Consider the following 26,311-nt stretch of genomic DNA (forward strand, 5'->3'; position numbering starts at 1 on the left):
AAAGTACGCCGGAATTCCAACTGCATACACTTGACAATATCCATCGTCCACACACAATAGTTTCTTCCATCAATATATTCATAACATCACGTTCAATCAATTCATATCAAAAAAGAACTTAAATTCTCGAAGTACCAAATTATATTTTGTGAAGTATCAGACTCTAACGGAATACATTAAGTTCCAAATCATTTTTACTTGTAAGTTCAGCTCATACACTACATAGTAACTTACTCAAAGCTTGCAGATACTTCCCAAACACTAGTTGCCAAGAATTCTTCATCAAGTTCTTCATAATCCCTCGCTTTAAGTTTATAACGCCCAACCCATACTACATGAAACCAAACCAGAAAATCTATAAGAAAGGCTACCAAATTTATGAAATTTACAAGCATAAAAAACTGAACATCTAGAGAGGTCACGGGATCTCAACATGGTATTTTGCACAAGGCCACAGATTCCACCATCAAATTCCTAACTACCTTCAATATTTCGATAACTGCTACAAGATTGAAAGAAGTTCTATATAAGATGAAATTAAGCATGATTTAGTAAGCGTAATATTATATGTGCCACTAGGCAAACAACTGTACATGTTAATCCATGGATCATCCACTGGCGCAACAAGCAACAGTCAAACTAGAATAAAAAATTGTGTGTGTTGTTTTCCTTTTCCGCATCTCTGTTGACTCGTCCGACTAGCTTCTATACATGTAAACAGTTATGTATCACACAAACGACTACAAGATGCATTTATTATTGGTAGAAAAACATGCTTGCAGTTATGTATCACACATAAGATAAAACAAATAAAATACAATCAACAGTGAACAAAAATCACAAGTGAACAAATAACTATAGTTCTTGGTAGAAAAACATGCTTGCCTTGTTAAGTCCAGGTCCAAGAAGACAATGAATCTGCTTGATAACAGCCTCTGAGGCTAGAAAAGCATGGAACTTCTTTGCAAGCTTCTTGACCAACTACTCAAGTTCAGCTTAGAACTCATCCTGCAAGCAACAAAGATATTTAACTACCACTTTCTGGTTAAAGTTAATTTAAGTCTGAACAAATACAAATAAAATGTAAAAGGTTACCTCATCAAAGTCTGCAGCGGCTCCAATGGGGTTTGACTTCATTGCAGCAGCTCCAACAGTCTCTGTTGTAGGCCATCGACTCACAGGCCTCTGCAACAAATCAGACTCTCATGGTAAGAACACAACGAAGATATAACCCAATGAAAATTTGATAAATCGAACATGATTATTCTAAGGCAGGAATGTACTCAAAAATACTGCAGCACTTCATCCCAGTAGATTAACCTAGGAATTTCACCAGTTAACTGGTTCTGAACCCAATCCCTGATATAGAACCAATCAGCAACTTGAATTGATTTACAACTAATTGGAATGCAGAACGTGCATTCTTCGGTGCAAGATTGCCCAGAAGATTTCCTTTGACCAATCGAATAGCAATACCATTACTGATAACAACCAATACATAAACTTGAATTATATAAATGGTTGACCAACGACTTCGCAAACGAGGTCGGACACATCTATGAGGTTGACCAGACCAAGCCAAATCTCCAATAATCAGAGAACGTCTACTGTCTTATTTATCAGGTGCTGAACATAATTGGAGTTTCATGGTCTGGTAACAGAAAATTTTCCCGCACAAGACAGCTAATCCAAGTACATTAGCCGACCCAATTTCATAGTCATACACACATTTAACGTATCTTAACATGCTTTCTGAGTAAATACCAGTTGTACCATACTTTACACAGACAAATATAAGAAATATTTCAACCATGAACCATCAAATCTAAGACCAAATAATACACCTCAAATAGATTTCGTGTTGCAGGATTGCAAAGTGAGACGCATGTATGTACGTATCAATTTAGATTTGCATCGAGAAAAGTTTTCTGCCCCATTGTACGCTTGGCCTGCTTCTTCTTTTGACGTTGCTATCAGAAAGCACATAGCCATTACACATGTCAGAATAAATTAGACATGAATGTAAAGAAGAAAATTACTAAGTGGAATATAACAGAGTTATGAATTTACCTGATGGTAAGTAGTCCAAAATTACAGAAGATCCTTCCACTCTCTTCCATTTAACCCATTGGGTTCATCAGCAAGACACATTCAGTCTGTGTCATGGGGTGCTTAGTGATTTATTTTCCATTAACTTTTCATGTTCCTATATATTCCACAGGCCTCTGCAACAAATCAGACTCTCATGGTAAGAACATAACGAAGATATAACCCACTGAAAATTTGATAAATCGAACATGATTATTCTAAGGTAGGAATGTACTCAAAAATACTGCAGCACTTCATCCCAGTGGATTAACCTAGGAATTTCACCAGTTAACTGGTTCTGAACCCAATCCCTGATATAGAACCAATCAACAACTTGAAAAACAAAACTTAAGAAATTTGTAAATACAATTAGCACTTCAACAGGGTAAATCTATGGGATTGTAAACCATATGACATACAAAATAGCGTAAAGCAACTTAGACCAATTTACGATATGGAAGTAAAGTAGGGGAAGTAAGTTGTCCTTCCTGCTACAAACACATAAAAGTGCAGTGGACATCCAATGAATAAATCCATTAGCTGTCATTAACCTAATTGATCTAAATAGGACCTATTGATCCTTGCAGTAAATATGACCATGCCAATATAACAATAAGATAACTAAAAAAAATACACTAATGTTAAATTCCTATTGACTGAAGGAATTTTCATTTAAAATAGTAATCTCAATCTTATATCAAGCATGTATTCCTTACCAAGAGGCTCCAAAAAAAACCAAACTTCTCCTCTTGTTTCACCTCAAATTGGTACTCATGAGCGCTCATTGCTGCTATTACTTTCAACCAACGGATATATGCAAAACAAATTAAATTTTTTTTACAAAACCCTGCATTGCAAGAAATTAACTAAAGCACACTCATTATTAAGCAACTACTTAGTCTTCATTAACAGTTTTCGACACAAACTAACCACAATTCTATAAATAAAAAACCTTCAAGATCCAATACAAACAACTTTAATAGCTAAAACCCATCTTTTCTTACTAATTTAGTGATTACAACAACCTATTTAACATCCAAAAAACACATAACAACTTATAACAAGCAGTATACACACAAAAAGATCTTCAAAGATATGATTCACACCCACATTAACTTAAAATCAACGTAATAGAGAAGAAAAAATTATACCAGCAGTAACGAAACATCTGTTGTATTGTATCCTCTTGTGATATCTACCTCAAGGCTTCTTCTCTTGTGAGTTCTCCTCTAAGTTTTCCAGCACAATTCACAAACAACCAGTTATTAGATCCACACACACATCAAAAAATGGTGTAGAATTGAGATTGAAACCGAGAGGTGAGTGAAATTAAAATCACAAACAACCAGTTATTAGTTTCCCTGAAGATCTTATTGAGAAGCCCTATATATCTGAATATGGAGGTGTCTGAAATTAAAAAAAAAATTACTTAGGGTTTACAACTGAAATTAAAATTTAAAGAAGATTTACTTAGGATTCTTAATCGAAATTGAAATCTAAGCTAATGAAGAATAACAAAGTTTCTCGTGAAATCATCTCTCAATTAACAGCAACAAAAGCATAACAACAAAATTTGATTTAGGGTTTTATTTCTTCACCATCTTCGCTAGATTTAAAGGAAAATCAACTTTTAACTTTCCTCAACCTCATAACAGCGAATCTTGTGATCGATTTTGTCTGAGAAAACAAAGAAGAGGATGGAGAAGATTTTGAAGAAGAAGCTGCGTCGGGAGCTTTTGGAAATGGAAAAAGAAGAAGAAGATAAGGAAAGTAGAGAGTTATGGTTATACGCATGTCGGGATATTATGCCACCTTGGCATGGGAGGAAACATCCTTTAAGAGCATCCACAGTGGGCGAGTATAACCAAAAATTTGGGATGAGATCGTAACACAGTGGGACGGAGTAAAGATCAAATCCCAACCAAAGATCAAAATCCAGACCAAATATGGTCGCGACCAAATCCCAAATTCTAATATAGTCAGACGTAAATTTAAAGTACGCTTGTTAACGGGCGGAGATTTAAATTAAGCCCGATGAAAATTCAAATTAAATAAAAAAGAAAAAGAATGAGGCGGACTTTTAAAGTCCGCCTGATGAAAGTTACCAAAAATGGGGCGGACTTTTAAAGTCCGCATGATGAAATTTTAATGGGGCGGACTTTTAAAGTCCGCCTGATGAAAGTTACAAAAAATGGGGCGGACTTTTAAAGTCCGCCTGATGAAATTTTACGAAAAAAAAATGGGGAGGACTTTTAAAGTCCGCCTGACGAAATTTTAATCATGTACCGTTGCGTCACAACACGGACTAAACCCAAAATTTGGTCTTTTTTTTGATCTTTGGTTTTGATCGCACCACTGCAGTTGCTCTAAATAAAACTATGTTGGGAGGAAAAAAAACCCAAGTGTGACCACCCTTGTGTTACCAAGCGTGTAACTGGCACGCCTATAAAACATTGTAACGGCTTAACCCTGTTACGAATTCTTAAAAATAGTAACGGCTTCGGGTCTGTTACAAATTTTTTGTAACTGGAATTTTGTAACGGACACAAAGCCGTTACGAATTCCTGTTACGAATCCCGAAATTTGGTGTAGTGATACCTCCTATCTTCCTTGTCCGTGTAACTCAAATTTAGATACATTCCAACAGTTATGATCACCGTTCTTCATCATAAAAACTACTCCGGCAGACACATCTTCGCAAACCAATACATCCTTCCCTCACTAACAGCTTCGAAAACTTATTTCGTTCCTGTGAACCCAACCACTAATCGAGAAAATACTTCAGACTCATCCATTCGATAACCACAGTGCCATTAACTCCATGCTGTTTCCCTGATCGTGAAATGAAAATAATAACGAGTCGTGTACTGGAAGAAGGTAGTGAACTGTGGCAGTCTCGAGTAAATAAGGCCGGTGCCTTTAGCAGTTCTGTGTTGTCTCTTTTCGACGACTTGATTCGCTTCCAATGCTCGTAACTTCTTCATACAAGGTCGGAATGACCCCATTCTTTCGTCGTTGGCTTCGTCTTTTCGTTTTTCTCAACATGATGAGAAGAAATATCTGATTTGGACGAATTCCACTTCCTTTTGGTTAAGATAACCCCAAATACCTAAGAAACTCAGAACAAACAAAATCAAAGCATACTGATATAAAAACTACCAATAAAGCGAAGCATTTGAGTACCTAACTAGTGCAAATATTGCACCTATCATAGAGTAAATTGGAATTTCCTACTAACTGCCCTAAAAATTTTTGGATTTAATACCGAGGTCCGCCAACTTATAGAACAATGTATATCCAAAACTTTTAATTCTAATCTGTTAAATTGAACTCCTGGAAAGTCTTTTCAGCCTTCTATAGGTCTTCGCCAAGGAGACCCTCTATCTCCATACTTATTCATAATTTTATGGAAATATTTTCAAGACTCCCCCTCTTTCAGGAGCAAAATTTTTGATTGCATGGTGTAAAGATAACATCCAGAATTGAACCAATCTCCCATTTGTTCTTTGCTGATGATTGTTTGCTCTTTGTGAAAGCTGATACAATTGCAACTTGTAGTAAAGCTTCAGGTCAGCTAATAAATTTTGAAAAGTCAGGTGTTTTCTTTAGTAGGAAAGTGAAACCAAAACACCAAATAATAAAGTATAAAATGTTAAAAATAAAATATATAAATCTTAAGGACCCTTATCTAGGAGCGCCTCTCTTCGTGGAAAGGTCAAAGATTAAAACCTTTGCACCTATCCTGGAAAGAGTGGAATCTAAATCTAAAGGGTGGAAAGGATTATTTCTTTCTCAACTAAGTAGGTCAGTTCTGAACAGAGCTGTATTTTTTGCATCCCATCTTATCAAATGGGGTGTTTTCTTCTGCCAAAACAGATAACTAATAAGATAAATGCCATTCAAAGAGATTTTTGGTGGGGAAAAGATGTCGGAGGAAAAGGTTTCTACCCAAAAGCGTTGCCTTCCCTTTGTAAACCAATTCTTAGAGGTGAATTGGGGTTTAGAGATGCACGCAAGTCTAATCTTGCAATGCTGGAAAAATTTTCTTTGAGAATGATGACGGAACCTAATGCACTTTGGGTGAGAACCATGGGCTCAAAGTATTTTAGGAACAATTCCCTTTTTAGGACTAAACACTCAGCAAGGGGTTATTATACTTGGAGAGGAATTAGACAAGGCTTAAAACTAGTTCAAATATAGTATATGGGAAGTTGGTAATGGACAAGACATTCATATTTGGAAGGATAATTGGATACCAGAACTAGGGAAAACTATTCAAAACCTTTGTAACTCTAGTAGTAGTCACTTAACAAGAGTCTCAGACTTGATTAACATAGAAACTTGTTTGTGGAATCTTTCTTTGCTCACTTCTATCTTTCCAGCTGATATTGTGCAAAAAAAAATAGTCAAATAAACCTCTTCAAGGATAATGAACAAAATCTTAGAAAATACCAACTCCATTGGACCCTAAATAGATCAGGAGAGTTTACAGTAAAATCCATGTATGAGAAATTGAATGAAAGTGGTCTAGATATTGTTAGCTTATCTTTTCCAGAGTATTTCTGGAAATCTTTGTGAAAACTCAATATCTCAGAGAGAATTAAACTTTTTTATGGAAATGTGTACAACAAGCTTTGCCAACTAATGTTAAGCTCACTGGTAAGGTTAAAGATGTGACCCCTCACTGCACTATGTGTAGAGTAGAAATAGAAACAACATAACATCTTCTTTTCCATAGTCCTTTTGCTAAGGAAGTACGGAATAATGCTCCTAATCATGTTACTCTAAATTTAGATACCTCAGGAAAATCTTAAATCTCTGTAAAAGATGGATTGATAATCCTAGAACTGATATTATCTATTAAATTGCTTCTTACTAAAATGTGATTTATTTGGAAGGAGAGATGTGATAGAGTGCTAGAAGATAGATCTAAGTCTGCTAAGAACCTAGCTTTAAAAATACAAATACATGTTGAATTTTGGTCTACTAGGAAAAGAAAAACTACTAAATCTAAACATTTTGAAAGGAAGAAACTAGCTTCAAGTAAAGACAATCTAAAGATCAATGTAGACGCAACCTGTATCTAAGATGTATTACCATCTACTTATGCTTTAATCTTGAGGAATGATGCAGGAGAATATGAATGAGGAAGAGCAGTGAAATCAACAGGGTCAGGTCCACAAGAGGCATAAGCTATGGGAGTACTGCAGGAGGCTATTTGGCCCAAGGAAAAGAAGATTCAAAACTTTAGTATTAACGGAGATTGTGAAACTATCTTCAACTACATCCATGGAAAAAATGCAAACATCTCGTGGCGTGCTAAAGCCTGTCTTAATGAAGCAAACAAAATAGTTCATGTTTTCACCAATTTTTTGGGTTTCTTCTTTGTTCCTAGACTAGGAAATCAAGTTGCGGATATTTTGGCAAAGTCTGTGAGGCCTTTAAATTCAACTGTTGAATGGGAATACTCCCCGCCTGTTTGTAATTTAAGGCAACTTTTAGTAGATAAATCTAATATTGGGGACTCTCACAATCCCAGATTAGATGGCTCTACTACTTTTATAACCATGGATCTTTCTGAGTCTTAATCTTTTAATGAAATTTCTTATTTACAAAAAAGAAAGATGCAGCAAGCCGACAATAGATATGACACGACAGGTAAAATCGAATTGCACATATACACCATTTAAAAGAAAAAAATTAATTACTGGATAAAGAGTACTTTTACAAGAAACTAGTTGGAATCCTAACAAGATGAACTCCAACAATGTACTACATTAGTTGAACATGTTGCTATGCTATCCTATCAGCGAGCCTCATGAGAAAGCAGCCAAAGGAGACGAAATGGATATGTGGCTGATTATGTCGAGCTATCCCTACCTTTCATGTAAAATTTTGTAATATTGCGCCATCTGAGACTCGACCCTGATACCTCTGGAGCGCATCAAATATGTTAGGAACGTGGATGACCAGTTGAGCTAGCTACCCATTTTAGAATTTAGAATTTCTCAAATTTAACCGGTCGAACATGTTTAAAAATTTTCTTTAAAAAAACATTCTTAATATGTCAGACTCAGACTAACTAAGAAGCACAAAGAAAATTTTGGAATCACAATTAGCATCAGTATTATGGGTGTCTTATCCAACAATACTGAAGGTGATGCTTACCAATATACTAATTTTTCTCTCATTGGGATGTCTTTTTCAGAAAACTGTGTCGGACCAAGAACCTAAAAAGACTACATAAGTGGAGAACAAAGAGCTACTAGAGGAGTTGAACTATATTTGTGTAAGGACCCTCAAGCTCGTCAACGCTATGTGACCGGTTAAGAGACGATCAAGAGATGATTTACTCGTTAATGACTCGATTAGTTAATACATATTTTAATTAATAGAAATTAATATAATAACGATCGAGATAAGAAAATAGTATCACTAGTTAGATCTCAAAAAGTTATGCCAAACGGACTACTCGAACGTGTCATTCGGATATCGGAAGAACAAGAAATCATCATATTTGTATGAAGGGAAAATCAGTGATTTTGCAGTCTAGCCGCCTTGGCTGCCCTTATCTTTTGGGCGGGTGTCTTTAGCAATCCTGGTGGGCCTTATCCCTAGTCAATCGAGAAGATAAGTCTAATATCTTCTTTCTTATTCTTCATTCTTCTCTTTTAATCTTCTCTTCTTGTTTCCTTCTTCTGTTTTCGCCTCCGGTGATTCTGAGAATGTTTTGAGTTTGTGAGATCAGAAATTTAGAGGAAACAATAAGAATTATCTGTAGGTGGTGGCGTTGTTTAAATAGTTGCTTTAGATTTACCAGAAAAGTAAATCAGGGGGAGTCAGATTAAGTTTTAGATTTGATATTTGGGTTTGTATTCAATTGGAAAGCAAATTGACTCAGTGTATCTGACTGACTTCAATCAGTTCAACTCAGAACAGACTCAGTGGATCGGACCTTTGACTTTAGACTTGATCTGACTTTGATTAGTTGACCTGACTCGACCTTTGACTTTTATTGACCGTTACTAGACTTGGTTGGTCTAGGCTTTAGATTAATGGGATGGTTTAGTGGGCTTGGGCTTAAAGATGTTTTCCTATCTTGATAATTTGGACCCCTTATGGTCCGAATTGACCTTTGGTTCCTTCTATAAAGTTGTAGATATTCTTAAGACGTATCTGATGGACTATAGTCAACTTAATTGAATTAGTAAATCTTAGATGAGCTAAAGATAGATAGTGAAAAGGTGTAGAACCATAAATGGGTTTAGAACCATTAGATAGTTCACTTAACTTATAACTAGAGACTTGTATGAGTTTATGTTATGAACATGGTGTGAACCTGTTGGCTATATTATTGGCATGCTGGTGTGACTAACAACTACTCTTTTATTAACAATGAACGATTCAAATGATGATCTGGTGGATCGCGGATCTCGAGGTAGGAGTGGTTTGCCTTCAAAACAGGTGGAAATTCTGTAACCTTCTTGTAATCATTAAGCTTTATTTTATCTGCGAGCATGGAGATTCTTTACTATCGGTGTGCATAATTGCGTGTACAGTATGTACTATTCCTGTACCTTGAGTATGATGTATATGTTGTAACTGTATGTACGATGGTTGTTATGAATGTGTTTGTGTGTGATATGCATTGTGAGATTTCCCTGCGAGGAGTGTCTGTGTTTCCCCACGGCTCTTAGCTAAGTTAAATAAGACGGTAATTCATCCGTCGACAATATTATTTAGTAGGGCGGTAATTCATCTGTATGCTAAATTATTATATCTATTTCATTAGTAGGGCGGTAATTCATCCGTTATAGTATTATTGCTTATTAATATAGTAGGGCGGTAACTCATCTGTTTTAATATTACCTAGTAGGGAGGTAATTCATCCGTTATGATATTATATATACTATTTTATTTGAGGGAAATCACTCGTGTGCATATTATACTTGTTTGTCTAACTTTCTGATCTTGATGGAAATATTCTGAATCATAGTTTGTATGGGAACTCTGTGTGGATGATGTTATTATTATTGGTTAGGGTTGTTCTCGCGTCGTCTTCTCCAATGAGTTTGGCGAGGTTAGGATAACACTTGATTCTTGTTGCATGAATTTCCGAATGTTTATATTCATTACTCTTCTTTTCAATTTCTATTCCTAAAACTGTGAATCATGTTAGTGATTACTTGGAAGTTATACGTTTTCTTCGGGCACCCTTTGGGATGATGTGCTCACTTGTTCCCACTTCAGTTTCAATAATATAAAAGAATGGAGCGCGCGATGATATCCGTTTTCGTAGCTTAGTGCTCTACCGAATTTAGTGTTGTTATGTATCATTACTATATGTATTCTTTCTTTATTCTGTAAAACAACACATTTATATAATTATATAACATGAGAGACTTTCAAACATATTGTGTCAGAGAGTTTGGGTTTGTTTATTAGCACTTTGTGTGAATATGGTTCTTAAGATCGATAATCTGGATTTGATGCTTCAAATAGGTTGTAATCTTATAGTTAAGCAGGTTATATGGGGCGTCACACTTTGAATGGGGGAAGAAGTTGTAGAAAGCCAACATCAACGTTCAAGCTCAGGAGGAACCAATTCTGATTGAAATTGAGGGGGCATGCAATGGAGAAGTTCAAGGTAGATTTCACCTAGGCTTTCACTAAATGAAGGGTGGAAATTTTGAAACAATTGATATCTTCTTGGGTAACCTTACCAAAGTAGGTTATGATCAAAACAAGTCGGCAATCAGTTTAGCGAAACTTTCTATTCACTCGTTGCATTTAGACAATTTAAATTGGAGCGGTCCAAATCTCCTAAGTTTGTTTAATTTGCTGCAGTCAGTTGATACTGGTGATCGTAGAGACACCACAAAAGTTATGTACTCTAATGGTGGTAATATGCATGGTGTTATCCTTAGTCATGCAGTACATCAAACAACTTATTGTGATGGTTGCGCCTTCTGCAGTCTTTTCAATTTTCTAATATAAAAAAAAACATTTTAAAATTGTGTCTGAATATCATACATAATTCTAAAAACGCTGCCATGTTTGAAGTTGGCGGGTGTTTGAACACCGCGAGAGAGTAAGATGAACTTATAGACATATCTAGAATGTGACTGAAATGCGCATAAAACTAGCAAGGCTTCTCTTAAAAACAGCCCATGCATTTACCAACCACTCATTTAAAATAAGTGTTTAAGCTAGCCAAACATATTATAATCGTTCTACATGGCCCACAAAATTATACATATTTAAAATAATAAGATAATCATCAAATCTCTAAATCCACAACAAAAAGAAAAACTTAATTATCTAATTTTCATAATTGAATTAATTGAATTTATGTAATATATTTGACATAATTGATATTTTTTTTAGTGTGATCATGATTGAAAAAAACCATCTTATATTTTTTTTATTTTATTTTTAATAAATTATGTTAATGGACTTCTCATAAAAGAATCAAAACCTTAGTTAAGAATTAGGATTTGTTTTGTTATAGGGGATAAGTAAGAATTAAGGTTTATAATTGGTCAACTTTTATGAGAATATTAAAAGAACAATTACAATTAATTTCAAATGCGATTAAAAAAAAGAGCTAGGGTGTATTTTGATCTTGAATAAGAAGGAGAATTTATGGTTTTTTCTTTTTTCTTTTTCTAATAAGCAAAGGTTATATTAAAAAACAAATTATATACAAGCCTAAGAACAATGCATCACAAAATTACATATGGATGATTGTATCCCATTAAAACAAGACTTGATTTACATAAACAAAATTAAACACATCCTTATCCAAAATCCAAAGGAAATAAGTCTGTTTTATAAGCAAAATAAGTTCCTCAACTTCCATATCCATATCGCTGAAACCTTTTTCCTTCCTTCCAAAGGTGCCAAAAACAATATAAATCACCGTCCACCAAATCTCCTTACATTTTCCTTCAAGATTATTAAGTTTCCAAGCCTCAAAATGTGTCTTCACGGTACAAGGAGCAACCCAACAAATCTTGAAAGCATTAATGAAATGCGACCATACTTCAAAAGCATATTGACAACACAACAAAAAGTGATCACTATTTATTCCTCCATTTTACAAAACAAACACTTATCATCTTGTTATAACATGCTAAAAGTAGGTAAGGAATCATGAAAATTTGCCCAAAACATGAAACTCATCTTATGTGATACGTTTCTTTTCCATGAAAACTTCTCAAAGTCGCGCACATCATCCTAACTCAATTGTAATTCATAGCCTTTCTTCACTGTGTAACCGCCTAAAACATCCACCGTGTATTCATTTGCATTTGAACTATGAACAAGCCCCAAGTTGTTACACAATAAATCTCATTGTTCACTTGTATACAAAATTAGGACTTGTTTGGTTTTTTTATTTTAATCTTTGCTTTTTATGTTATGGTTAATACATGCATATGAGCCCTTAAGCAAAACATGTTATTGGTACAAGAGCTTTGTGAAGAAAAAAAAATGTGAGGCCTGCTCCTCCACACATAGGGCCGACCGAACCAGACCAATAAGGAAGAAACCGAAACAAACCATTTAGATTTGGATTGGTTACGGTAAAAAAAGTTGAAAACCGACGTTACTGGTTTGGTTTTGGTTTGACCTGGAAACCGAACCAAAAACGATTGGAAAACTGATAAATATAGGTTGTTGATTAAAGTCATATAGATTTAATCTACCCCGTCCATTTTGTAAACCTAAATTCTTAAACTCTAAACCTACACCCCAGACAACTTCATTTTTTCCCCTCTTCTTCTTCTGTTCGTCTCCAGTCGCCAGAAGCAAAAAAAAAACCTCTCAATTTTCTACACCACCACACCAGTCCACCACTATCTCCATCCATAATGAAACCACCACCCTAGTTCAATCTTCTCTTCGTCTTTAAGCAGTACCCTCGTTTTTCTTCTTCTTCTCAATCTTCTCAGTTCTCAGATGTACTGAAATTCTCAAACTTAGAAACATCTTCTTACTTGTCACATAACCGAATCAATTATATAGGTCGATTATTTTATTATTATAAGGTACTTCAACTCGATGATGATGATAATTTTGCTGATTTAAGATTATAACTTATAATTTTAAAAACTAGGGTTTACTAAAATTGATTTTGCATAATTGATTTTGTAGGTTCCCTTTGATTCAATCATGGAGGATTCACAATCAACACCCGTTGGTTCCTATTTCTCAACTAGTTTGGGTTTGATTCTGGTTTTGATAATTAGTTTGTGAATTTTGGATTATCAATTTTGCTATATAACAATCTAACAGTGAACATAATAATAGAGTAGAAACAACTAATCATATAGTTTAGTTTAGGGGGTGTAACATAACAGTGAACATATTAACAGTGAGCAAAGTTAACTTATGTGGTTTGCTTTTTTGTTTGCCAAATTGCCTTAGGCCTATGTAACTTCTCTTGAGCAGATTTGTTGCGTTTATTTATTACAAAACTAGCCTTGGGTTTCTTAGTGACCCTTCTTGTTTTGTTTTGCAACTGTGCTTGTGATAGTGATGTATATAAATTATATGATGCATCCAGCACCTTGCATATAACAGTTTGGCCTGATTCTTAGGTCTCATTCTTGTTAAATTTATTTGAATATGATGATGATAATGGTAACAAGACAAGACTTAATCCCATGACTTCCGGGTGGTTGTGAGATGAGTTGAATATTCCTAATTAGTTTTCAAAGGTTAGTGCAAGTTGCAGTTAACCAATCTGTCTAAGGTGAACATTCCCTTCTCTAGTATAGACCATTTTCTTAATTTATTTCTGTCAAGTACTTGTATGAAGCATTTGAATATAATGCATCAACAACAACATAATAAATATTCCTTCACATACTGATTCCGGGCTGCTAGGAATATGATTAAATGTTGTGAACTGAATAAATCGTATTCTCAAAATCCCCTTTCATTTTTTTCATGGATAGTTTATAAGTTATACACATCCAGTTTCTTTAAAAAGTTCAGGTAATCAGGCTAGTGTTGAGCCAAATCATTTTCTCAAAGGGTATTTGAGCATGTATAACATCTCTAGCAGGCTAGTGTTTTCTTTCTTTCTTTCTTTTCACTGTTACCATTTTCATGTATTGATTGCCATCATGATAAGCAGAGATATACCTGAATTAGATTCTAACTATCAGTTGCTTGCCATCATGTATTCACTGTATACTCTAGTTTAACTGTTTTGTGAATGGTCACTTGGGAGCATTATAATGATTGATGTTAGTTGATTAATGCAGTTAGCAACCCTGGAAATTCTGAAGCTATCAGTTGATTTTGTGGATGCATAGCTGGAAAGTGTCGATGTTGTTTAGCTGCTATGGAGACTGTGGATGCTTAGGTGGCACTGGCTTAGTGTCATTTTTTATATAAGTTTTGGTGAAACTGAAAGAAGATGTAATCTTTATCTTTTGAATTGTGTTTCAGAATGTTATGAATTTGGATTGTGTATGGAATGTGAATGTTTGTAGCCTGTAGGTACGTTTAAAAAATTTTGAACTATGGTTTTTTTTTTTAGATTTGAACTGTCAGTTTCCTGAAACTGACATAACAGCCGGTTAACCGGTAACCGATTGAATAAACCGAAACCGGCTAGAACCATTAAGAAACCGAACAAATGGTTAATGGATTGGTTTGGTTTAGATTTTTAGAAACCGATAGTATTGGTTTCGGTTTTGGTTATTGAATATCTGATCACTATTCAAATGGGTAGATTAAATGTATGATTGGGTTATTAACTTAACCTGCGAGAGACGGGGAAAAGGATTATTGTAACATGTTTGGAAAGGCATCCGTTACTTACTCCTTTGGAGAGGCATCAATTAGGTAGTGCCGTTTCGTTCAATTTGATATGAGACCTCATATGTCACAACTGTTCCAAGGTTGGAATATACTGATGGCTTTTCATATGGGTTTCCGAAGAGACACGTCTGTATCTTTTGCACTCTATAAAAAGGGGTTTCAAGTGGAACTTAAAGACACAATATTCAATCTCTTCTCCTTCTTTCTTAAGTGAGTAGTAATACCGAATAGAGTTCAAGGGTGATTTGTCGACTGTTGTTGATCGCTGGTCATGCAAAGACTTAATTGTATTCTGGGAAACGGTTTGCATTCTATCCGCAACAAACTCTTATTGAGTGGGAGCAAATAACGTTTTAAAAAAAGCGATTACGTGAATTCAAACCATTGATGTTTCTATTCCATGCCCTAAATTTCCAACATTAGTTTGGCTGGAAACCGAACCGAAGCCGTCCATGAATAGTGCTATCCACACAGGTACGAACGTGTTGAATCCCGGTCGTTAACTACCATCTCGGATTCCGTTCGTATTGTCAAAAACTCAAGATATTATTATCAAATCTGCTTCCAAAAAAAAAATAAAAATAAAATCATCAAATTTGGTTAGTGGGTGCATAAGTTCCACATTTCTTTTCCCACCTACCACCTATCTAGTTGCGATTTAATATTAGAGAAATACAGTTGACTGCTTCTTACGAGGAAAAGGAAAAATCATTTTTCGTGTAGCTCTATGAATTTTAATTCACTAAAACAGTCGTTCGCTGCAAAACCTACTTCCCCATAACAAAAGTGGTTCATATCATGTCTCGCAATTTAATAATATAAATATGTCAGTTGTTGACATTTACTGTTGTAGGGTGACCAAGACCGGGGGATCCTTCATGCTTTTTTCAATGACCCCAACAACTACTGCAATTACTAACTTGGTGGAGGATAAGGATATACACGTATATATAGTTTGTGTGTGCCTGCGTTGTCAGGGAAGGAATTAGTGAAAGAGAACAAGGAAAAAAAAAAGTTGGTAACAAGGAAAAAATGGAGTCGTCTTCGTCATCGTCAGCATCATCAACAAAACAACCAATATGGAACGAGGAGAAGAATAAGAAGACAGCAGATCTGGATTCACCACTGAATGCTATCGGTTTCGTGATTGATGAAGTGTCACCAGAGAAAGTCAGTGGCCGGTTACAGGTTACAGCAAAGTGTTGTCAGGTAAAAATATAAGCACAAACTTTAGAATCAAACAAGATATTCAATTCTGATTCATAGATATCATACTAAGCTATTATCTGGATATAAAAACAGCCTAAGGTGTTACATGGAGGAGTATCAGCGATGATAGCTGAAGGGATAGCGAGTATGGGAGCTCATATGGCATCTGGTTACAGAAGAGTAGCTGGTATCCAATTGACCATCAATCATCTCAAACAAGCTGTTCTTGGTGACCTTGTCTTTGCTCAAGCTTCTCCTATCAGTCTTGGAAGAACTATTCAGGTTCACCGCCTTCTTTTCTACTCTGGTTTTTTTCAGTCTCATTTCTCAATCAACCTGCATAAACAAGTACAAACTCCTAAGTTTCTCCGAAAGAAAGAAATTGGTTGGGAAGCTGACTCCACAACCACCACTTATTGGAACTGCAGATAGAAAAAAAGAAAGAAAGATAAGACAATATTCTCGTCACTGTCTCTGAGATGGGCCATTGGTTAAGCTTATCTTACTAGTCATTGTTGACTGACTCTACCTCATAAAGGGCATTGGTTTTGAAAAGATAACTGAGAGAGAATGTTAGGTGAAGGGTAGAGTAGGTACTCTTCAGCTAAAACATATTTCTGCCAACTATAACACTACTTGACCAGTTAATGGTAGAAAGTTAGTTGCTCATTGCATTTCAGGAGCAGTTGCTGATAAGGAACGGAACGTCAAAATAATCTTGACCACTAAAGCCGTCACCCTCTTAGCTTCCCTCGGTCTTGAATATATGCAGTTGTCTGTACTTGTTTCTAACCTTATTTTCTGCCTATCTTTCATTTGCTAGGTATGGGATGTGCAGTTCTGGAAGATGGATCCATCAAACTCGGAAAAGAGAGTTAAGATAGCCTCATCCAGAGTTACTCTTCTATGCAATATGCCGATTCCGGATAATGCCAAGGATGCAGCTGATGCTCTTAAAAAGTATGCAAAATTATAGTTGAAAGCTCCTTTTCAGAGCCCTTGTTGTTGTTAATGAATAACAAGAAAACAGCAATTATAAATTATAAATAATAGCAAAAAATTGGAGCCAGCAAATCTAGCGGGTATCTGTTGTGCTATTTCTGTTTAGCGAAAACTCGTTGCACATAAATAAACATGGTATTCGTGTACCATATGATTTAAATAAATGCAATGTGAAATATATTTGACTGGGTTCGAATAGCTATATACACATTCGAATTATGCATCTTGTCTGGCATCCCCCTTCCTTGACTAGCTCACGCAGTCAGGTGTTCTATCCTCTACAAACCTAAAGCTTGCTAATAAACATGAAAGAGATAAAATAACACCCATCAAGAAGCAACCGGCCACAGCCGTTTCATAGACACTCATCAGTAGTTCCAATATGCAAAACAGCTTAGTTAGCAAATATAGATAACCCTACGAGTTGGAGAGAAATCTCTGCCAAACGTAGTAAAACAACTTCATTAACAATCTCAGCAACTTCATTAACAATCTCAGCAACTTCTTCAACACTCGCAAAGTAAGCCAGGACAGGAAAATAAAATGAGTCCTATATATTTGATATTACTTGTTGCGATTTTAGAGGGTCATTTGGCCATCTTACAGTCCTAACGTGAGCTACAAGCGCAAAGCTATCCTAATATAGAAAATCTATCAACTTGACTGACAGGCAAGATTCAATTTGTAATCATAGTTGCCCTAATTTACCAGTAGAACTACACCATACATATTTCACTATCCGGGTACCACCCACATTAGGTGCAGGTGTGTAGACTGTAGAGGAAAGTTACACAAACTCCGAATGTAATCAGTCTCTGAAAAGTCAGATGTTCCAGCAAGTAAAGTCAGATGTTCCAGCAAGTATCAGGACATGAATTTCACTACTCGAGTCGCTCCTAGATAGATCCTAAGTAGCCATAATGGCGGCACAGTCTACATAACTATGTTTTTCGGCTACTTTTACAAATCTCATTTGCCTTCAAATATCAAGAACCAAAAATAAAAATGAGAGAAGTTGCTAACAAGGCACGTGAGTAGTGAAAGACTATATGCATGATACATGTCAGCATTCTCCATACACATATGATTAGATAGTATTTACAAATTCTAATTTCAAAATCCATCTTACTTGGAGTTGCCTATCATGAACTGACACCACAATTCTCCCTCCCTCCCTCGGCATTCCGTTGGTTCCTCCTCTTTCCTCCACCCTTCCCTCCATTTTGATTACCAAATATCTTTTGCCTTCAAAACAAATACAACATTTCAATTACAAAACAAATACAACATTTCAATTTAACATCGCAATCCTACACAGCATATCCCGGAAAACCAATAAACAACTCCAGTATAGGCACACAAATGAGCATTCTACCTACTTGATACCCCCAAGTTGTTGAGTTAACTCAGTAATCTCCAAACCAGATAGTTTGAGCGACGACAATGTCCCAGGTACTTCTTCAGAAACCACTTTGGATAGTTTTTCCATTGAAATACCCAATCTCCTCAAACTCTGCAAATGTTTTACTAAACTTGATTAGTACACAGTATAATGATGAGGGATAAACATGTAATTAACCAAATCAAATTGACATGATCATTAATTACTTACAGGGAGAGCTGGAATTGATACAATAATTAACGAAAGAAATGATCCAAATACCTGCAAATATTGGCAAGTAACAATGAGTCTGCAAATGTTTGCAAGTGAAAAAATATACATAATTACTGGAATTAGAAAGTTTACCATAGAGAGAACAAAGAGAATGGAAAATAACCCTAATTTGGGTGTAGGTTGTAACCCTAGACCTCTTAATGTGATGGGGGCAGTAGAGGTTAATGATGAAGAAGAATGATTCGATATTGGGGCAACTGCACTAAGATTTGATTTGGATTTCCCTGCAAAATTTGCAGTTATTTTTGCCGCAAAATAAGTATTGGTTTTGGGACGGAGTAGTAGTAACGGAGTAGGAGATTGGTGGTGGCGGAGATGGTTGAATGCAAAGATTTGGTGGTGGTGAGAAATGGAGGAGTGTGACATTTTTGAATCAAAGAACTTCAGAAAACTGAAGAGGCACTAAATAGTGGGGAGAACGAGGTTTACTGAGGGGAAGAAATGTCTTTGGTCATATCCGGATCCGGTGAACTTGAGGTATCTCTAGTCTGGGTTTTTTTTGTTATTTATTATTTTTTTTTGTAAATCTAAAATGTATTAATAAACAGCATAATTACAAAGTAAAATAAGTAAATAAGAAAAGAGATCAGAAAAACTCCAAAAACTTATTGCGTATTTCTGGGACGATTAAAAAAAGACCCATTATATTTGGAAATTCCCAGTTTAGAACCATACTCTCTTTGTTGGCAACCAGGATTCTGCAAGAAGGAAAGAAATGTTGGAAAATGAGGTACCAGAGGATGAAATATCAAAGAACAGAAAAGAATGCTGTAACACCAACTTTAAGGCCTTGTGATTCTTTTCGGTAAATATTTCGACCATTCCCAAATAATTGGGTAGTCCAGTTGGTCAATGAAATAATGCTTCTAGGATACAGTGAAGCCCTTACAACGTTGTTGGATTCGAGAGTTGTACTCCCCTGGCCCCACCGAAAACATACAGTTATTAGATTTTGATCACTTAGAGAGAAAAGAAATCAGAGATTTTGATGTGTTTCTTGTTCAGATAAAAGAAAACAATCACTATTATTTATAGGGTATATGTATCGTTCAAGATGCATGTTTACTAGCAACAGATACCTCCAAATGGTGGCTTTTGAGGAAGAATACTTCTTTTCGAATTCAAACTGTTTTGAATTCAAATCAGGTCCAACCGTTTTATATAAGAAGAAAACAAATACCGCGTACAACCATTTTATAAAAAAAACCGCATGATAAGAAAGGTCTGGACATTTTATATAAAGTACGGCTGGGTAACTTATGATACTATTGAAAATATCCAACATTCTCTCCCTATTTTCAAAGTAAATTAAAAAATTTGAAATAAGAATGGTTGCATCACTCATGTGATTGCCTACATAGCTGTAGTTACCTAAAATCGGTGAGAGGCTCAAGTGGGATTTTAGGGTTTCTTAAAGTGAGTTACGGGAGGTTGAGCATGAACAGTCTTCGCCTAATAAACCACGCACAGTGGCTGTTCAAAGGCTGCTTCATTCAGAGGAGAGGTTAGGACTGGTCTTAGGGAGGGACGCAGATGAAGAGAGAGATCAGAGAATTCTATGGTTTGAAGAAGAATTGCTCTGGGAGGTTATGACAAGGTTCTGTGTTAGCTTGGAGAAATAGATGACATATTTATAGCTGAATTCTCTAGTCTCAAGTCGGTGAAGATAAGGATTGCTTGTCGTGCCGTGCGGAGCAATTCCCCCGTATCTTTAGGAATAGATAGAGATAAACTACATTGAGTTTATCTCATTATTCCACCGCCTTTACTCTCTTATGCGGTGAGAAATTGGTCGGGTATTTCTTACATGTGTCGTAGACCGCCAGACCAAAACCCTAATTGATATCCCTCCATTTGTGTGAAGCTGAGTCATCCTTTGTGATGATGTGTTGAGGGAGAAATATTCTCTTTAGACGAGTTGGCCAAGATAGAGAAATATTCTCTGATTTGTGAGAGTTACTAATACGAGTCACGTGAAAAAGCATGGAATGCCTCAGGAATCGTGTGCAGAGTATGATAGGAGCTGAGGTTTAGCTACCTCTCTCCATGGCCAGTCAAATATGTCATGTGGAGACCGTATTATTGCTTGTGGGTACTGTTGTTGAGCATACGGAGCTCAAGAGAGCTTATCCACGTTTTTTGATAGACATGTATAGTTCAGGCTCAATTTACTAGCCGTGAGTGTGTTAGAGAGGCTGAGAAATAGACTTGAGCCCTAGGTAAGGCGTGTACCTATCATGGGGAATCTTTGGCCCTGTCTGAGATATCCTGAGAGATTTGAATCTCTCCGAGATTTTGCGGAGCGATGTGAATACCTCCGGGATTTTGTGGAGAGACGTGAATCTCTTTGAGATTTTGTGGAGAGATGTGAATCTATCTGGGATTTTGAGGAGAGATGTGAATCTCTCCAATATTTTTCAGAGAGATGTGAATCTCTCCGAGATTTTGAAAAGAGATGGGAATCTCTTTGAGATTTTGAGGAGAGATGTGAATCTCTCCGAGATTTTGCGCTCCGCAATTTTGAGAAGAGATATGAATCTCTCAGAGATTTTGCAGAGAGATGTGAATCTCTACAAGATTTATTGAAGGATTTGAATCTCTCTGTTTTCAGCTAGGATTCGTCCTGAAGAGTGACAGAAAGGGATTTGTGCGCCCGATTAATGTCTCTGCGGGACTTTGGCTCACTTTTCTTTGACCAATGTATCTTACAGAGATACACTAAGAATCAACCGTGTCTACATGATGGGGCCGACAAGACCAGTGTATATGGAAAGGATGTTCTAGGAGTCTGTCGAAAGGAACTGGAGGCAGAATAACCAGTGTATCTCGCGTGGATGTACTAGGAATTATGCAGAAGCCTTGGTAAGTCTAGTCAAATCCTAGAGTAGACATTAACAATGTATCTCGCGATGATGTACTAGAAATCAGTCTGTGATCTCAAATAGGGTGAGTCGTGCTTATAGGATACGTGTATGTTTCCGCTCTGGGTCATAAGTCCGCCGGGGAAGTTTTTACGAATCTACAGAGCCTACATGACCAGCAGTATCTCGTCGAGACCAAGGTTTTGTGGTGTAGATAGTTATCACGTCAGTCTAACACACAGAAGGTCTCCAGTTCAAAGCAGAGCGAAGCCTTAATTCTTTAACCCTTTGTGTTATTTTATTAATAAAATACATATGATTTAGAAGAAAAAAAAAGTATCTCATCGAGGATGTATACTAGGAATTATGGCATCACAATCAGATGCGTCTCGTGAAGACATGCTGGAATTGTGGATGTTTTGGTTCATAAGTCTGTCGGGGATGTTTTTCGCTCTACAGAATCTACGTGACCAGCAGTATCTCGTCGAGGATGTGCGATAGAAGTCACGAAATCACGACCAATAGTGTCTCGCGGGGGCGTATACTAGAAATCTTGGCTATGAGTGCCTTGGGGACCAAGGGCTTAATTTCCATCGTGAAAGTTGAATTTTTTCTATGGTCTTGAAATAACACTTTTGCTCCTTTTCAAAATTTCACCATCTACCTTAAGTCCCCTACTCAGAGTAGAACCTTGATTGTTCTATTATGATGAGCATATATAGATGGTAACAAATCATTCATACGAAATTACGATCCGCTTGTTCTTTTAAACTTGTAGAATCCCCGAATTGATGCTTAGTCTTCGCTTTGAACATGAAATCAACTCTGGACTTGGAATTTCTTGTGAATATTTATGCTGGGAAGCGTTTATCCGAGTGTTGTAATCTTGTGACCGTGAAATCCATGCCCTGGGCGTGTAAATTTACAATTAGGGATTATCTGATTAAAACCCTAATTTTCAGGTTTGCAGTTGATCGTGTAGACAAATGTTGTGATGCTATGAGACGCGAAGCTGATTATGGCTATTATAACCATTAGTGAGAATCTTGAATAGTACTGATCATCTGGTCATATTAGGTTTTATGTGAAAGAAACCTGGTCTAGGATTATAGAACATAGACAATATCTCGAGCTGATGAAAACTGAAAGTCATGGCATATCTTGTTGTCTAATTGGAAGATCCATCTTGCGCCAAAATGCTGGATGTGTAAAAGTTTTTTTACGTGAATCTCGTGTATGAAGATGTGTATGCATATGGTACCTTATTATTCGGCAGTCCCCCATAGGAAAGGGAGATGGGGCTCAGTCCCCAGTTCTTTGAGATTGAAGCAAATACTTTGATAGAGTTGAAACTTGATCACAAGTTAATAATGACTTGAAACTATGTTTTTAAATACGCCACACTTTGAATTAGGATTTGTTGAACCAGTCTTTCCTGCTGCATAAAGTTTGTATTTTTTGCAGGAAATTGAAGAACGATACTAACGGTGAACGAGTTGTTGGCTTGTTGAATATATACTTGCATCTTCTCTTTGACTTGAGCTTGGACTTTAAAGAAGTCGTGATGTAGTGATACAGGTGGTACTTAGCTTGCTCGGATCTCTGAGACTTCCCCGGGATTTACTGGTTAAAGATCAAAGTAAAATTAAACTTATATTCAGAATTAGAGTTATGGGTTTTGATTCTTACTCTAGGAGAAGAGATCTTCTACCCCTGGATTAGCTCTCTTGCAAGGAAAAATATAAAAAGGAAACACCTAACTGCAAAAACGATAGAACATCAAAAGAAATTAAATCATTTACAATACTAAAAATTTATCAATTTATGAAACAATAAAAAGATTGATATTACCCTGCTGATTTTAGGTGTAAAATAACTACATCTAGTGTTACAGAGTAAATGCTTGTGCTGCTCGCCTGGGTATGATCCGCAACTATAAAGCTGAGATGATTAAACTATAAGATGTGGCTTATTTGAATGATAATCATTCCTTTACTTTACTTATACCCCCATACGGTTTGAATTACTAAGACCTTATGCTGGTATGTTGCTTGTGAGTGAAAGCATACAAGTTATTTTTTGATTTGTAAAATATGAAGGTAGATAGTAATAAATGAGCTCACTTATAATCTTATACCTCATAACTTAACTTAACCAGTTAATAAGCTCAGTGCATGACATTTTTGAGGTTTTTTGAGAATTATTCTCTATTCCCGTAACTGTCATGTAGATCATTTGTTGATCACAAAGGTCTTTCATAATTCATACTTAAACAATGGACCTGTAGTGCTCTTCCGAAAGAAGCTTTTGCTTTCTCTTTTACTACCATCAAAGGCCGTCATTTTCTTATGGTATAAAATATTCTAATACCATATGAGGTAGATTTATTATTCATATACAATTCCACTCTTAATAAAATGGTTAAATCTTAAAGTCATTTTTTTTTCTATTGGCGATCTTAAAGTCTTTACCTTCGGTTGCAGCTTCCATGGACATCGAAGGATATTCGATCTCATGGTTTCTCTTTGGTATCTAGTAAGTTTAATTTCAATAAATTTGGTTGAACTTTGAGATCGGAAGTCTAAACGTTTTTTAATGTTATGTTTTTGATAATCAATTTTGTTCAATTGTTTCTTTCGCAGGAGGACCATTGAACCCGATGAAAGATTCTGTTTGGAGATCAATTTTTTTTCTTTTTAATTTACATAGTTTGTAATTAGAGATATAAACGTATTACGAGGATAATTATTGTAATCAATCAATGATTCAAAAACGCCGCAATGAAATGTTTCTGTTTTTTTGGAAGAATCCTTTTTGGAATGTTTTTCTTTTTTTTTTTGCTTTATGTTCTTAAATTAAAATTAGTACCGTGTAGAAAAAAGAAAAGAAAACAATATTCTTCTGATAAAAAAAACGAAATCAAATATGGTAACCCCAAATTGACTCACCAGTTCTGTCATATGCGTGGCAACAAATTTTAAAAATATAATAATATTGAATATAAATAAAAAATTAAATCAAAAATATATTTTTTTCCCTCGTGCTATTGCCTCACTATCTGGAGTGGCAAAAGACTCAGCTTTTTCTACAGTATAATAGAGGTGTGGCTATAACTTCTTGCCACCCAGGTTGTTGCCACAGGTGTGGCCAAAAATAATTATGTGGCAATAGGATTTAGCCACACGAAATATAGGTTCTAGCCACATGAATGACGTGTTGCAATACACCATATTCCTTGTAGTGCGCCTCCAGTCTGATTAGTGGTTGACTCTTCGGGTTTGTTCAACAGCTCTTCTTCTTCTTTAACTGTTTCTATGTCGTCCACAGGGAAATCTGCTAACAGGGTAGACAGTGCGTGTCCCTTTTCTGCAGTTATGGTTTCGTACTTGATTACATACGCTCCCAGAAAATTTGACCATATTGCCAGTCGGATGGAATCATCAGCACGCTCCAAGATTCTCTTCAACGGATATTCAGAGTAGACTACGATCTGTCTTCCCTGGAAATACGTCTTGAGGGGTCATGATGCATGCAACAATGCAAGTGCTATTTTTTCAATCTTTTTATACCGTGTTTCCGCCCATGTCAGAGATTTACTGACGAAGTAAACAGGTTTTTCATGTTCTTCAGTAACAAATAGTATTGCACTTACAGTGTTATCTGTTGTAGCTAGATAAACTCTGACAGGTTGCCCAGTTTTTGGACTCACCAATACTGAGTGGGGGTAGATAAATACAGTTTGATTTCATCGAAAGCTCTTTCACACTCTTCCTTACAACCAAAGTTCACTGCTTTCCTCAAAAGGTCAAATAATGACTTGAATTGATCTGACAAGCGCGAAATGAAACGACTTAAAGCTTCTAATCGCCCTGCTAGATTCTGGACCTCCTTCTTTGTTCTTGGGGAAGATATATCTCTGATGGCTCTGATTTTCTCCGGATTCGCCTCGATTCCCCTGTGGGTCATCAAGTATCCAAGGAATTTTCTCGCGGATAACCCGAATGAACTTTTTGATGGGTTGAGCTTCATGCGGTATCGTCTCAAGATATCGAACGTCTTCTGTAGATCGAGAAAATAGGACTCCTTTTGCTCAGATTTCACTACCATATCGTCGATATATACCTCCATCGTCTTCCTAATCAAATCTTTGAACATATCTTCTACCAAATGTTGGTAGGTTTCTCATGCGTTCTTTAGCCAGAACGGCATCACAGTATAGCAGTAAACTCCTTTGTCAGTCACAAAGGAAGTATGCTCTTGATCTTCTTCGAACAGACGTATTTGGTTATACCCTGAGTGATTGTCCATGAATGACAGTTTCCCGTACCCTGAAGTTGCATCCACCAAATCTCTTATCCGCGGTAGTGGGTATGGATCACTCGGACATGCTTTATTTAAATCGGTAAAATCGATACAGACACGAATTTTACCATTTTTCTTTGGAACGGGCACAACATTAGACAACCAATGAGGATACTGTACTGGTCGAATAAAACCTGCTTCCAAAAGCTTCTCGACTTCTGCAGCAACTCCATCTTTTTTTCTTAGCGCCATATTCCTAACTTTCTGACGAACTGGATGAAACTTCTCATCGATGTTTAACATGTGATAGGCTACGTTCGGATCTATTCCAGACATT

General features: G+C 36.2%; 2 protein-coding genes and 1 long non-coding RNA gene across 6 annotated transcripts; 1 reads left to right on the forward strand and 2 right to left on the reverse strand.

Moving 5' to 3' along the window:
* Window positions 1–890: 890 nt before the first annotated feature.
* LOC113335032 lies at window positions 891–3,858 on the reverse strand. Of its 3 annotated transcripts, none has more exons than XR_003353137.1 (7): window positions 3,240–3,858; window positions 2,805–2,878; window positions 2,324–2,399; window positions 2,071–2,225; window positions 1,845–1,970; window positions 1,096–1,185; window positions 891–1,008 (listed from the first exon to the last, which is right to left on the reverse strand). It is a non-coding gene; the product is annotated as an uncharacterized LOC113335032 (long non-coding RNA). The 3 variants fall into 3 exon arrangements; XR_003353136.1 differs by having other exon boundaries at window positions 2,805–2,884; XR_003353138.1 differs by lacking the exon at window positions 2,805–2,878 and having other exon boundaries at window positions 3,240–3,857.
* Window positions 3,859–15,866: 12,008 nt separating this feature from the next.
* On the forward strand, window positions 15,867–17,338 carry LOC113334874 (1,4-dihydroxy-2-naphthoyl-CoA thioesterase 1-like). Its single transcript, XM_026581098.1, has 3 exons — window positions 15,867–16,134; window positions 16,228–16,416; window positions 16,958–17,338. The coding sequence occupies exons 1-3, from the start codon at window positions 15,958–15,960 to the stop codon at window positions 17,108–17,110; spliced, it is 519 nt and encodes a 172-aa protein (XP_026436883.1). The 5' UTR covers window positions 15,867–15,957; the 3' UTR covers window positions 17,111–17,338.
* On the reverse strand, window positions 16,048–19,270 carry LOC113334873. 2 transcript variants are annotated; one of them, XR_003353012.1, is made up of 5 exons: window positions 18,884–19,270; window positions 18,749–18,799; window positions 18,512–18,649; window positions 18,266–18,381; window positions 16,048–16,470 (listed from the first exon to the last, which is right to left on the reverse strand). XR_003353012.1 is itself a non-coding variant. In XM_026581097.1 (5 exons), the coding sequence occupies exons 1-4, from the start codon at window positions 19,175–19,177 to the stop codon at window positions 18,279–18,281; spliced, it is 582 nt and encodes a 193-aa protein (XP_026436882.1). In that variant the 5' UTR covers window positions 19,178–19,270; the 3' UTR covers window positions 16,048–16,470; window positions 18,266–18,278. The 2 variants fall into 2 exon arrangements, 1 of the variants encoding a protein (XP_026436882.1); XM_026581097.1 differs by having other exon boundaries at window positions 18,516–18,649.
* Window positions 19,271–26,311: the final 7,041 nt, after the last annotated feature.

This window comes from Papaver somniferum, unplaced genomic scaffold, assembly GCF_003573695.1.
Source record: "Papaver somniferum cultivar HN1 unplaced genomic scaffold, ASM357369v1 unplaced-scaffold_137, whole genome shotgun sequence".
Lineage (NCBI taxonomy): Eukaryota > Viridiplantae > Streptophyta > Magnoliopsida > Ranunculales > Papaveraceae > Papaver > Papaver somniferum.

Excerpts from the sequence above, each read along its gene's own strand:
- LOC113334874 (XM_026581098.1), top strand. The coding sequence starts at position 15,958 with ATGGAGTCGTCTTCGTCATCGTCAGCATCATCAACAAAACAACCAATA. Across the intron at positions 16,135-16,227 it reads TTACAGCAAAGTGTTGTCAG|CCTAAGGTGTTACATGGAGG; the intron begins GTAAAAATATAA and ends ATATAAAAACAG. Across the intron at positions 16,417-16,957 it reads GTCTTGGAAGAACTATTCAG|GTATGGGATGTGCAGTTCTG; the intron begins GTTCACCGCCTT and ends TTCATTTGCTAG.
- LOC113334873 (XM_026581097.1), bottom strand. The coding sequence starts at position 19,177 with ATGTCACACTCCTCCATTTCTCACCACCACCAAATCTTTGCATTCAAC. Across the intron at positions 18,800-18,883 it reads TTCTCTTTGTTCTCTCTATG|GTATTTGGATCATTTCTTTC; the intron begins GTAAACTTTCTA and ends CAATATTTGCAG. Across the intron at positions 18,382-18,515 it reads CAACAACTTGGGGGTATCAA|GCAAAAGATATTTGGTAATC; the intron begins GTAGGTAGAATG and ends TTTGTTTTGAAG.